The sequence below is a fragment of the Glycine soja genome, chromosome 9 (assembly GCF_004193775.1).
Source record: "Glycine soja cultivar W05 chromosome 9, ASM419377v2, whole genome shotgun sequence".
Classification (NCBI taxonomy): Eukaryota; Viridiplantae; Streptophyta; class Magnoliopsida; order Fabales; family Fabaceae; genus Glycine; species Glycine soja.
In genome coordinates this window covers 2,717,806-2,732,094 of record NC_041010.1, presented here as the reverse complement: position 1 = coordinate 2,732,094, position 14,289 = coordinate 2,717,806, and the positions used below count along the sequence as shown (strand labels likewise).

At 32.9% G+C, this 14,289-nt stretch overlaps 2 protein-coding genes across 2 annotated transcripts; both read right to left on the bottom strand.

The window, feature by feature from the left end:
• Positions 1–2,191: 2,191 nt before the first annotated feature.
• Positions 2,192–5,359, bottom strand: LOC114425708. Its single transcript, XM_028392659.1, has 5 exons — positions 5,010–5,359; positions 4,680–4,734; positions 4,484–4,540; positions 3,503–3,580; positions 2,192–2,908 (listed from the first exon to the last, which is right to left on the bottom strand). Exons 1-5 carry the CDS (start codon positions 5,313–5,315, stop codon positions 2,448–2,450), a joined length of 957 nt encoding a protein of 318 aa, XP_028248460.1. The 5' UTR covers positions 5,316–5,359; the 3' UTR covers positions 2,192–2,447.
• Positions 5,360–6,741: 1,382 nt separating this feature from the next.
• Positions 6,742–12,267, bottom strand: LOC114367638. The gene is made up of 10 exons (XM_028324821.1): positions 12,039–12,267; positions 10,885–11,780; positions 9,979–10,108; positions 9,413–9,858; positions 9,118–9,198; positions 8,939–9,037; positions 8,334–8,492; positions 8,032–8,118; positions 7,815–7,886; positions 6,742–7,443 (listed from the first exon to the last, which is right to left on the bottom strand). The coding sequence occupies exons 2-10, from the start codon at positions 11,698–11,700 to the stop codon at positions 7,102–7,104; spliced, it is 2,232 nt and encodes a 743-aa protein (XP_028180622.1). The 5' UTR covers positions 11,701–11,780; positions 12,039–12,267; the 3' UTR covers positions 6,742–7,101.
• Positions 12,268–14,289: the final 2,022 nt, after the last annotated feature.

Genomic DNA, 14,289 nt, shown 5'->3' with positions numbered 1-14,289 from the left:
TATATAAATAACAATAACAATTGTTTTGGTCCAATTTTTGGAAATGCAACGTGTCAAGAGGATGCAACTTAGTCCAATTTTCGGATTTGCTACGTGGGGAAAATCCTAGCCGCTTGGATTTATGAATCATAAAGGTTTGCGTGATTAAATGTGTATTGTTTTTAATTTTTTATCTTTCGTTCTTGGAAAAGCCTAACCGACTCTTTCTCCATTTGAATAGGACTATTCATGCTTTTTGGTACTTGGTTTAGTCTACTTATATTTAGGACTTTGTATTTCGATTGGGAGTGTTTCAGTTACGAGGCACAGAAAGGATTCATATTTTCAGGAACTAAACTAACTAACTACTGATAGTCAATGCATACTTGCACTAGGTGCAAATAGTTATTGTGTTGGATCATCTTTTGAAAATTGTGTATTCTAGTAGTATTCAAAATTATTGATTAAAAAGCACGTAATTGTATAGTTATAATTTCTTATTTACATCACCAAATGGTACCCGTGCTTTAAATGCAGCACACGACTTTTGGGTTGTCAGGATCAACTATTGTGTGTAGAGGGAGAGGCTTCATGCAACAGGTAACGTTGCTGCTGCTGTTTCTCTCTAAAAAAAAAAGGTAATTGCTGTCTTTTGACCTGAATGTCATGTGTTCTTTTTATAAGTATTATGTTTATGTTTCTAAATTGTTGCAAACATTTGCAGACATTTTGGGGGAGAAAAATGATTGCGGATAATAACGATGATGATTGGGATGGTGAAGATGTGGTGGAAGCCTATGATGATGATGGTGAGGGATGAAATTATCGTTATAGATGATGATGATGATATAGAATCATAGATTCTAGAAATGAGAGGCATCGGCAAAATGATGAGCATTTCTCAACGTTATGCCTTATATAGGAATATATGAAGATCTAAGTAATTAACTAGGATGTCTTCGAGGAAAATATATGTGCAAAATAAAACAATTTTTTTAGAATAAAGAAAAGGAAAAAAAGTGTATCATCTTCTATTACCTTAAAATTTAGATTTAAATATGTTTAAGGTCTTTAATAAATGACTGAATTTTATTTTGGTTCTCTAATAAATTTTTATTATTATTGTGAGTCTCATATTAAAATTTTATTTTGAATCTCTATCTTCAATTAATTAAGTGATGATGCTCAAATATATGGGTCTTTTCTTCACTTATATGGTGTTTAACTTTTTCACTTTTGTCCAATATGAGATTTCACCTCACACTTGTAACCTAACAATCTCCCCCTCAAGTGTGAGTCTCTTCTACATGATAGTCTCCCCCTTGAGCTGAAGTCATCATCATCCACGAGTATAACCATTAGAGCTCAGATACTCTAACAACTTGTGTACTAAAAGTTATTAAACAATTTATTTATATTGTTTATTAAACAATCCTTTATTATGTTACACTTTTATATATGATGCATGCTTGATAAAAAAAAAATTATTATGAAAGGGGTTGAAAAATTAATCAAGGCATCAAACTTATTATGTTAATGAGGAGTAATAATGCAATGACATTGGTTTTTAGTTACTTTCATTAATTATAAGGAATGATTACTTGGTTTTACTTGAAGGGTAGCATACGGGTGTGTTTGGAAAAATGTAAGGTTCAATGTAATCCATATTTTTTTCCAAATTCATTAATTACTCCTCCATTTGCTGCATTGGAACGCATGAACAATGTTTGAAGCTGTATAAACAGCCAACCAAACAAGCACTAAAAAGGATAAAAATAAAATTCTATGAAGTTCAGTTTAATTTGATTTTGAAAATAAGATCCAAAAGCCAATTTGTTTGGTAAATCGTTTGATCAACTTTATTTTCTTTTTATCCGTTTGATGATTTATAACGGATTGGATTATAAAGCATGCGGTTCTCTTAGCAGATGATCTTCCATGGCAGTTTTTCAAGCGAGAATGTAACCTTATCATGATCAAAATTGACAACAATTCTTAAATTATTTCCGAGAAAAGAGTTATCTTTTAAGAGAAAAAATTTGACTCTGGCGACAAAAACTGTTTTCGAGCCGACCAACCTTTAAAGTTAACATCAGTTCTCATGCACATTTCTCATGGAAATATAAGATTGATTGAATGGTTAAGATGTGAGGTAAGAGGGAAAAATCGCAGGTTCAATACCTTCCGCTGACAAAACCTAACAAATTAACAATTAACATTGATAAAAAAAAAATACTCATTCCTTGTATGAATTTCACATTGCGAATCTTTTTCATTTTCTGTGTTTGCTGGTATCAGCTACCCCTTGCTATTCATCACACAAACATTTTATATATGACCATATAAGCAAACAAGAAACTCTAGTTACTTAGATATTCCTATAGTTAGAGCCATAAAGTTTAGAACTGCTCTGCATTCCTATGGAAACAAATGAACAAAAGAATCAAAGGATATAAGATAACATCCACTTACCTACTTACGTTCTCAGCCCTCAATTTTCTTATATCTGGTTGTCTAACATTTGCTGATGTCTGTTTTCTAGAATCTATATCATCTTCATCACCATCTACAAAAATAATATCATCCTCGCCTTCATCGCCATCCTCCTCATCTTCACCATCCCAGTCACCATCATAATCTTCATCAAATTCTTCGTCCTCATCATCATCTGCATTTCCACGCAGTGTATGAAAATCCGGAGGAGGAGGGCAATCTTCAGTGATTGCCTCATCCCTCTTTATCACCAGATGCCGAATAACTCTTTCATCTTGGTCCAACAGAGTCTTGAAATCGTTGATATATTTGGCATCCAACTCAAAGTTTATCAACATGTAGTGGGCATTGTTAGCTTTTTTTATTTTGTAAGCTAGCCTTCTCATACCCCAATCATTCAATCTCCAAACCTGACCTTTCTTCTCCCTCAAAAAGTCTGCAAACATTTGCAAAATTTTTAAAATACAACCAGACTAATCTGAAGATCTTTTTTGTTCATCTTTAGATCACAGCAACTTTTTAAGATACCACTAGAATATCAAGGAATTGTTATTATCTACTGTCCAGGTAAATTATTAAAGAATTTAAACAGAAATTTTTTGTTTGTTGCCCATAACATATGTGATATATCCAATTAGCAGATAGTTACTGTTTGTTCTTTGTGATTCCACAACTTATACATTTTACCACCGTCAGTTCTATGGAGCATAGAGACAGGACTACCTAACATTGCCACAGAGGATAAAGTATATCTAGTGCAAAAGTTTTCCACAGCCTCATTTTCCTACTGAATGAATAGGAACAAAAGAAGCAAAATCCCTCGTGGAAATTCCAGATAGGGCATTGAAGAATATATTTACCAGCTATGACTTGTTAACTTTTGGCAAAGGGAGGTTAATAAAAAATGTCGTTAGAGTTAATAAGACAAATAAGGGATGTAAGAAATGGTGAACTATAGAACTCATTCTACATGGCATCAAGGGAATATGAGCAGTTAAAAAATTATATAAAGTAAACCATGAAAGATTACCTTGAATTTTCTCATTGACAGCTACAACCTCCTCTTCATGCTTCTCATGAATTAAGTACATAACCTCATAGTGGCGCACTGCATAGGTAAAGAAGCAGCAGAGTACTGTGAGATAGAGCAGTTGAGATATAGATAAAGATTAGCACCAAGATCTTTTATTTTACTATGTACTGGCAGAAGATAGGTAGCTAGTAACTACAATAAGAAGCCATATGACATCTTAAATTGTTTAAGGAAAACACATGCGCACATGCACTGATGCACATAAAGGTGACTCACTGCACAAAGCTCCCACTTAGTGGGATATGTAAACAGTAGATGCGCATAGCATAGCCTTACCCCTACAGGTGGAGAGACTGTCTTCAAGATTTGATCATGTGACCTTCAGGTCACAAGACAACAACCTTACTGTTGCATCAAGACTCACCCTCCACACACACACTCATGTAACTTATCTGCTTGTACATTGACCTCACAAAAGCTCAAAGGAGTGAGATACAATAGTTGATCCAGACCCAAAAGTTGTGTGCACGGTTAAGAACATTAACATCATTAAACTTGATGGTTTCAGTTGAGCATTGTTTGTGTCAGGTAGATAGGTAGGATATTTGGCACCAGTGAGTTTGACTGGAAGATATGTGGAAGTGATAATTTGGTGGCAAAGGTCTTTGGGGTCATTGGAAAGAAGAGGGTTGCAGGATAAAGAAAAAAGGTTGGTACAGATTGTGATTATTTAAAGCTTATGAGCTCTACCATCTAAAGACCAAATCTTCGAAGGGAATGATTCATCACATTATTGCTATCTGAATCCAGAACAACCATATACATACAAGAATTAACACAGCTCACAAACAAATCAAAGAACTACAAAGAGAATGAAAATAATTACAAGAAATGTAACAAAGTTCCTACTTCTACAAAATTACATATGTGCAATAGTAAAATATCTTCTCTAACAGAAAGGATAAAGAATCTACGTACATATATCAACATCCATATCACTATCCAGCTCAAGCATCAGCGCTTCAAAGAGTTCTCCTGTAAATGAAAATTAAAAAAATATTAAAAGAAATAAATAACCAATAATCTCAGCACAGTAATCCCGAACTATTTAGCCTATCCAAACAGATGCAAGCAACTAAGGACAAATTGAACAACTAGAACCATGACCACTCACTTTCATCAGCATCTTCAAACTCCGGGAGAAGCTTCCCTTCTTCCTCAACTGTTCTCTGAAAATCACAATAAAAAAAACAATTTAATATCAAAGAGAAACTTCATCCCATAAAGAATGAACACAGTTAACTAAAGGATGCAATAACTAGTGTCATATACTATAACATGTTCTAAATTGTGAGGAACACTCTCTTCTATAAGATGAACGAATCTTCAAAAGGGTATCTTGTACACAAAACCAAACCCATAAAAATTTGCCCCAACCGAGAAAATCACATTAAACTGAGAAGGGAAAAGAAAAACAAAACGCGGGTATGTATAAAAAAGTGACCTTTTTAAGAAGCACAGCTTCGGGGAAGAAACCAGTGACCTCGTCGGGTTTGGGAACAGAGCTATGGGTATCTTCTTTCTTGTCTTTCCTTCGGGCACTCACAACCACTGATGCCGATTTTCTGGGCTTATTCTGAAGAGAAAGTGGAAGTGAAGAAGAAGGGTACCCATTTGCGAATATGAGGCATGAGTTGTAGTTGAAACTGAATCTAACGCAGTTGGGTGTCATCATCGTGGTTTTTGAAAGCTTATGGATGGGATAAGAAGGTTTAAGTGATGAACCCTTGAGCAGTGACTTTGCCTCCATCGAGAGAAGGGAATGAATTTTACACACTTCAACTTCAAGTGTTGTTAAGAGGGGTTCTTTTTGTTTGGACAGGTAAATTATTTTAATTTTTATGTTATGGATTAAATCAATGTGAAATGGAATGTATCAATGGAAGGTAGGGTATATTTATTTTCAAGTTGGGTAAAATTAAATTATTTTAATCTTTTAATTTATTAAACTGTGTGAAAAAATTAGTTTTAAATAAATATTTTTTTATTAAAGTTTGTGTGTTTTAATTTAAAACAAATACTTAATTTATGTTAACTTAAGGTTTTAAGTTTAAATTTTATATAAAAAATAAAAAATTAAAATATATTTATTTTTTAAAGTAATAGCTAACTTAATTTGATTCAATCAGAATTGAATATAAAATTTTCAAATTTCATTTAAGAAAATAATTAAACAGATTTTTATTATCAATTCCCTTTTTTTGTTATTATTTTGAAAAATTAGTATTCATATTATTTTAGAAGAGAGAGGTTTGAATCTGTGGCTGATTTTTTTTTATTTGAATAAAATTACTCTTAAATAAATATACAAATTAGTCCACGTGACGTACGACACAACACTTTTACAAATTTTCGTTTGTAAAAATTCATCTCTTCAGTTGTACTTGTTAACAAACTGATAATTTTAGAAACTAATTTATATAATAAAAGCTTTAAAAGACTAGAACAACTACTCTGCCAAAAAAAGACTAGAACAACACTTAGTAATATGTTTTATGAACTAAAAATAATTTGAGAAACAAAAAATGTAATATCATTAAAATTAAATTAGAAATCAATTATTTTTTAATGTCAAAACTCAATTATTTAATTTAGGTTAAATTGTCTCAATCAACTTTTTAAATAAAACATAAAAATCATTCACGAAATAAATCAACGAAAAATTTATAAGATCATTCACTAAATATGAAAGCTAACCATCTACATTCATCTAGACAAGAATCTATAATATGGTGCTTTTCGGCCATTCTTTAAAGAAGTTATTTTTAATAGGTATGGTAAAAGCACTAAAACTAATTCTTTAGCTTTTCCTTTTATTTTTTGAGACGATACTTAGCTTTTCCTTTTCCTTGTAAATTAGACATTCTTAATTTAAATGTTTTCCTTTAAAAAGACAGAAAAACAATGATCCATTTTTTTAAGACCATAAAGCATCCTTGTCAGTTAATTCATAGTTGACCGCACCACAAGTGTATAGAGATCATGCAATCTACTTACAGAAACAAATACAATTGTTAGGAATTCAGGTGATAATACAAAATTTGTGCGAGAATGCATAGTTTGTTTTTATTTTTCTTTTGACGTTAAGAATGCATAGTTGATGCCTAACATTCATATATTTATCGAAATTCATTACTATGCAAACCACAATAATTTATTACTTCAATATATTATTATTTGAATTAACTAAAATATTTAAATTAACCACCAGAAAGTCACAACTATGAATTTAACCAAAACACGGCAAATATAAAGTGGCAATGGTGCCACCTGAGGTACTAGGATGGTATACTATGTGCTATGGCTGTTTAAAATTGCTGCTTGATACAACTTGTATTAAAAAGGCTAAAGGGATACCAGAAAATTTATTGGACAACAATATCTACACTTTGGGAAAAATAACGCTGTACAATGTGGCTACAACTCAATTTTTGGGGCTTCATTAACAGATATCGGCTTTGAAACTTAAATGCTTTTCAAGCATTCGAAGTCCTCAAGGCAATACCGCCATAATGAGATATAACATTACATGGTTATCACCATTGCTTTTTTCCCTTTTTCTTTCTCTTGCTGCTACTACCACCAGCACCAGCACTGGCACCGGCGCTACTACTGCCAGGACTTTTCATTCCATTTCCAGATTTGGGAGATGGGCTCTCTGTTGCAGTGCTACTAAAATTGTCAAATGCACCCGCATGTACTGCATTCTGTAACCACTCAAATAATTCTTCCTCAGTCATGGTTTCTTCAATATTAGGTGTTGGCATATGCCCACCTCTTTGACCTGAACTAGTTCCTTTGCCAGAATTATGCTTGGACATTAAATTTGTGTTCACGTGAAAACTTGGCTTATGAGTATTCGCTGGACATCTCATGCCCTGCAATAAATATGTTCATCATTAATGCCTTGTAGATCTTTAATCTCCATACAAGTCTCATTAAGCAAGCTATTCGGTGAATCATGCAAACCAGACAAACTAAAATAGAGATTACATATCTGGACTCTAGAGAAATATGCCTATATCACTATTTCACATGGCATTGCTAGAGAGAACAGTTTTTTAAAATCAGAACAAAACTATGCTGCAATATTTAAAACTCTTTTTTTCAAACAGACAATCCTGTCTGGTATCTTATGTGAGCTGAAACAAATTCTTTCAAGCATATCAAACACGCACACACACACATCTAACAACTGAGTTCTTAAATGAAATATGGTCAAAATATGAAGATTAAAAAACTAAATTACCTGACAGATATACCATTCAGTGGCATCATATATCCTGCTACCAGCACACACATATGCTGAAGGAGCATCAACCTAAAGTAAAAACAATTCAAATTATTAAGCAAAATTTTATTCTGACTATGTATCTCATAGAACCAGGAATTGACTCATAAAATTTGAACTATGGGTTATAAGGTGTTATCCAATAAGACTTTCAAAATGGTACGTTGATTCACACCTTCTGCAATAAGCCAAAAAGAAATGGTTGGGAAGATTGTTCAACCCATCCATCACCATCCTTAGCTTGATGAAAGTCTTGGCAATCCTTTAAAACAAAAAAAAAAAAAAAAAAAACCCACCATAAAACATTAGTGCCAACATGCCATGATACATATGAAAAATACTCTCTTAAGGGAAAGCATGCTGAGAGAGACAGAATACTTGCAAATATTTTGCAATTATTAATAGACTTAGCCAACTAACTGTCAGTTAAGCATGCCACCTAGGCTTCATTGAGAACAAAAAAGATTAAGAAGAAACCTGGCACCATCTTGCCCGAGACTTTTGTTTCTTGGTGTGTATCCAGACATGAAAGCCAGCACATCTTTTGCAGGCTATTCGCCTTGAATCACCAAATGGATCCTTGCCATCTGCATCAGATCGTGCAAATCCTGAAGGAAAGAATCCATGCCTACCATTCTGGCAAATCAGTTGCATTCACAGCCAAAGTTAGAAAAGAGAATAATAAATTGTATCAAAAAATAGATTACAAGGTTCTCTAAATGGTCTTCAGAGTCTACTGAACACAGGCAAGAGACAGCAAACTGCCCCTTCCAGATGAAGAAAAATACATGCATGACTACACTACACATCAAAATAATGATGTAGAAATCTTCTAAAATCCCCATTAAAACATTGGTCATTACAATTCCATGGTTTTGGAATATATATATATATATATATATATATTATGATTCATGAACAATGAATGTTCATCCCTACTAAGTCTTCTACCTCTTCATGGTTATTATCCCCAATACTGATGAATATTATTCCTGACCACAATGTGTTTGACCCAAAAAGCATAGTTCCCTTTCCACTTACCACAATACTAAAACAGTAGGGGAAAAAAGTATAAATCATACCTTACGAGAAGCATCATGAAATCTACGAAATACACTCAAAATCTCCTCTCTCCTTAGCTCATCATCATAAGCTTTTCGCTTCAACGAATCCATTAGAATCTGGGAAACCATTATAACCATAAAGTATTAGGGAAGGATTATCTCTTGATTTTCAGGGAGAACAAAAATTTAAAACTCACCTCATATGCATTTTGAAGTTTCTTAAAGGCTTCTGCAGCCTTCTCATTACCCATATTTTTATCAGGATGTACCAACATTGCCTGATAATCAATGAAAACAGAGGTTCTTAGTAATGAGGAGAGTTATCAAGCAACAAAAAGGATAGTATTTAAGTTATAGAAGAGCATTAAACTTTCATCCTACAAATAACTCAATATCCAACCACACTAATAACTCCCAACAATACAAAATCTTAGAAAGACACAAAAATAACACACGGTTGTGTAAGTATTGACATTAGAGAATGACAACAACCTTTTTCCTATATTCCCGCTTTAGTATTGAAACATCTATATTTTGATACCGCGTGAATCCCAGTGCTGCATAATGATCAGAGCAGTTCAACAAACGGACAACTTCATCTTCAGAAGTTAAATCAGAATCAACCCCACTAGTTGAAGGGATGCCAGCATTGCGATCTGCAGATGGTCCCTGTCCATTTTCCGAGGAAGACGCATGTGTTGGTTCATCACTAAATCCTGGTTGACCATGCATTCCAGCTCTTTGCTCAAAAGGATTGGATCTACTCTGTTGTTCTATGTTTTTCTTCAGGAAGTATATCAGAACATCACTAGAGATAAAAGCTAAATTAAAAGCCAATAGCAAACCAAGCCAGCCAGCGTACAGCCTTGCACAATAGACAGAATACACTGTGGTGATAAGTAGTGCCACCCGTTCATGACTTAACATAAATGTCAATCCTGAAATTTCAAATAAAAACAAAGATTCAGTGTAACATGTATACCCAACTACCATAGAAAAAGGACACATAAGAACTGACAGAAAATGTTCAAAGGTAAACAGAAGGGCACACAAATCACCTCCAAGAATGATGAAAAATGCTGTTGTCCAAAAGCTACCATAAAACCACAAGGTAATAACCCCAATGATTGCAACTACCAAAATTGCAAGCATAAGCCCAAGAAAACATCCAATCAAGGCAGCCAGGCCCTGATCAATTACAAAAGCTAGTTAGCATAGGAAAAGAAAAAAAATTACAAGACACTTTAGGAAGGGAATAGAATGAAAAAATGCACAAAACATCCCAAGTACAAGAGTGGTGATACACCTAGAACTAAGTATCATGTTCGCTAAATTCATCCAAACTAACATATTTGCCACATGTGGGGTTCAAAAGTCAAATAGTTACAAGATGATGCAACTCAAGCTGATTCAACTTATGTAAAACAGTATAAACTGAAACAATTTGTACACTAGGTTTTATAATTTGTTATGTATACTCCCAGCCCACACGAATGTTTATTAATTTGGACAAAATAAAACATTGTCATGCCAAATTCTTTCCTCTTGCAGAATTATCACTACCATATCTTAACCTAAAATTGCAACAATCAGAACAAGTGTACTGGGAAGTTGGAAACTGCTTCCAATATGAACAATGAACAATCTTAAGATAGTAAAATAAAAATCAAAAGAAATGCAAGTAAAACAATAAAATGTATAACAACAGGGATAGATTTTAAATCTAACAGCTCAATAAACATTTTTTCATTGAACTTTTCTTTCCTAAGGTGATTAAATGCAATTATACGAGATTAATCAACACAGAATACTACAATGCAAATTGTGCATCTACATGGTGGAAAGAACTAATAAGATAAAATTGAATTAATTATAGTGACTATAAAAACTTCAATTATGATGGCTTTATCATCAGATTAACTCCAAGATAATAAAAAGCAATGACAAGTGTGACCCGAGCTTACCAGGACAGCAAGAAACTTGAGCATCCCTATCATACTAATCACCGAGAATATGCTACACCAAATAACAGAGAAGAAGGACGTTGTACCCATACGTATAAATGAATCAACACCCCGAAGGGCACAGTCCAACCAAAACACTGATAATAGGAGCATTATGTTTCCAAAATGCATGAGGCACTTCAAAACAATAGGATATGCCAGCACAACTTTTGTTCTGACATTATGGCAGGCTTCAAACACGATGGTTCTAAGAGATACAAACAATGGAGTCTGCCTGGTTAGCCACTCTGAAACTGCTGTAAAGATGGAAAACACTAACAATCTTAATCTCCTAATTATCACATTATCGGCAAGCTCTACTTTTTCCACCACACTTTTCAGGTGCAAACTATCCAGTATACAGCTCAATCTACTCTTTATACTCTGTTGACCTTGATTACTTCTAGGTAAAGTCCCATTTTCTTCTTGTATTGAAGCTTCGGCTTCAGAATTCAAACTGCCATCCCCAGAATTACCCTCAAAGAATGAGGACTCCTCCAGGTCATGCTTTCCGGCCATCCCTTGCTTCTCTTTTCTAGAAACCTTGACAGACCTTTGCTCATTGTTACACTCATCACCTGAAGAACTAGCATCACATGCAGTCTGCGAAACACCGATACTATTGGTTTCTGCGAGTTCCTCTCTCAGGAAAACCTTCACCGGCCCTCCTTTACCAAGGTCTTTCATTCCCGGAAGCATGCCACCAGAAACCCCTTTTTTGTTATTCAATCCATGACGGTCCACTCCATTCTTCTGCTGATTACCCTTCCGAGCCATGTAGCTTATTAACACCTTAAGGAATTACTAAAAAGGTGGGCTTCAACTTACACCATTTCAAACTCCATTAGCACTAACACCTGATTAGCAGATGAAAACAAATGATTAATCCCAAAATTACCGGGCCGTAAACAAGCAGACAGTATAATACCGAAAAATAAGCAATAAACCCTAAAATCAAAGATTCCAGTGGGAATTGATAATTAATTTGTGTGCACCACGTGAACAAAATTAAAAATAGGGGATAATTAGGGATACAGATAAAGAAGTAAAATAATAATCCAGTGACAACCTAGGAGAAACAGAAATGGAAAAAAAGCACGAGATCATGTATGTACCTTGAGCTACGGTGCGCGACGATAAGAGAGCATCGAGAAGAAGGAGCATCAAAAACCCTAAAGATAAAGGATCCTGTGAGTTCTGTGTGTGTGTGTGTGTTGGAAAGAGAGAATCAGAATTTGAGAATAGAGAGATAGAGAGAGGGAGAAAGATAGGAAGGTGTGTGCAATAACAATTTGGGCTTGTGTAGTTTGTTTCTTGACCCAAGACTGGCTAATGTGTCATCCACTACTCACATTCTTATTGTGACTACCAAAATTATTATTTACACTATAAGTCTTAACAAATGATCATTCTATTCTTTCAAGAATTTTCCTAGTCTCCTCACCCTTCTCACTTCTCCATAATAAACAACCCCACCATTTCTCTTCCTCTCACACTATTTTCTTCCCCTTCATTCTTTATTATAATCAAATTAACTATGACACAAATTAAATTGATTTAATTACTGTTAGTAAAGCTAATTTACATAATAATTAATTTCGTTACATTTATAAATAACAATTTCTGTCTAATGAATTCAATTTTAATTTTAAAAAATGATCACTATTAAAATGATATATATATATATATATATATATATATATATATATATATATATAAACTCTGTTAAACGTTTTTCCCATAAAAATCAAACATTGGACACAATTTCATCATTAATTTATCTTTTTTTTTATTCTATATGGATTGGATTCTATATGTGTTTGAATGCGTGTAATATATAAGATAAACAAATATTTATAATTATGTGAAACCTTCTTAGTTAATTAATTTTTTTTTCCAAGAAAACTCTTTTTTTTACCTATTTTTATCATGCAAACTTATGTAACATAATGATTTACATAAAAAAATTAAAAAAAAAATATGCATCCATTCCGTGTATTCAAATAAAATTAAAAATTAAAAAGCAGGGTTGTTAAGTTTGGAAATGAAACAAGCAGATACAAAAATAGAAGAAAAAGAAAGCAAAGAAGAAAACATCAATTTTCTGTTCTACTATTTGAATAGAAAAATAAAGGAAAAAAATTAAATAATAGTTATATTCTTATTCTTATAAGATTTAATTAGTATTTAAATATGGAATATGTGTTTTCTTAGTCTTGGAATTTTTTTAAAAAAATTAGTCCCTAAATTTTGACAAAATACTTTTGTAGTCCATGACATAATAAATTAACACATTGTAATGATTTTTAGGTGTCATAAATTAATTTTTATTTTTTAACTACTTGAATTTGTATTTTAAAATTGTCATAAAATGCTTTAAAAACTCATCATAAAATGTTAAAAACCACCATAAAATATCAATTTATTATGTTAGAGTAATTTGTCAAAATTCAAGAACTAAAAAAAGTATTTTTAAATTTTGGGACTAAAAAAACACACACCCCAAATTTAGGGACTAAAATAATAATTAATCCTTCTTATAATATAACAAAATGTATTTTAGACTTTTAAATCTTCTAAATTTATCATTTCATTTATTTTCACTATAAACTTTTTATTTCTCTCCATGAATACCTAATTTTGTCTTAACTACTCAATGAGCAAAAAAATCTTAATAAATAAATAAAAACACAAATATTGGTTTGTCTCACCTAACATGATTATCATTCATAGATTTTGTATACACACATCTATCAACATCACTATTAGAAAACCATCAACAAATAAAGTCTCATTAAACTTTTCATGTCATTGTTTAGGCGCTTATTTTAAATTGTATAGGAATTTCAAAAGTTCATACACTTTGTTCTCTTGACCATCCACCACACACCCCTCAAGTTGAGTCATACATATCTCTTCCTCTAAATCACCATTAAAAAAAGTTGTCTTAACATCCATTTGATGAATCACTAACTTATGGATTGCAGCTAAGGCTATCAAAATCATAATAGGAAATTCTTGTACTTATCTATAGATCCACCAGGGTTATACTTCCTCTTAAAGATCCATTTGCATCCAATAGAATTTGCACCCTCAGGTAGATACACTAAAGTCCATTTATTATTCTTTTTAATAGAATCAATTTCAATCCTAATGGCTTGCTCCCAAAGGTTTGCATCTATAGAACTAATAGCTTTTGAAAAACTTAAGGGATCGTCCTCAATAAGATACGTATAAAAGTCATCTCCAAAAGATTTCTCTGTCCCATGTTTTTTACTTCTCCTTAAATCCTCACTTATAGGTTCATTATAGGTTTCAACTAGTTGTTTAAGACTAGAAATGATGCAGGAACTAGCGCTAGACCCC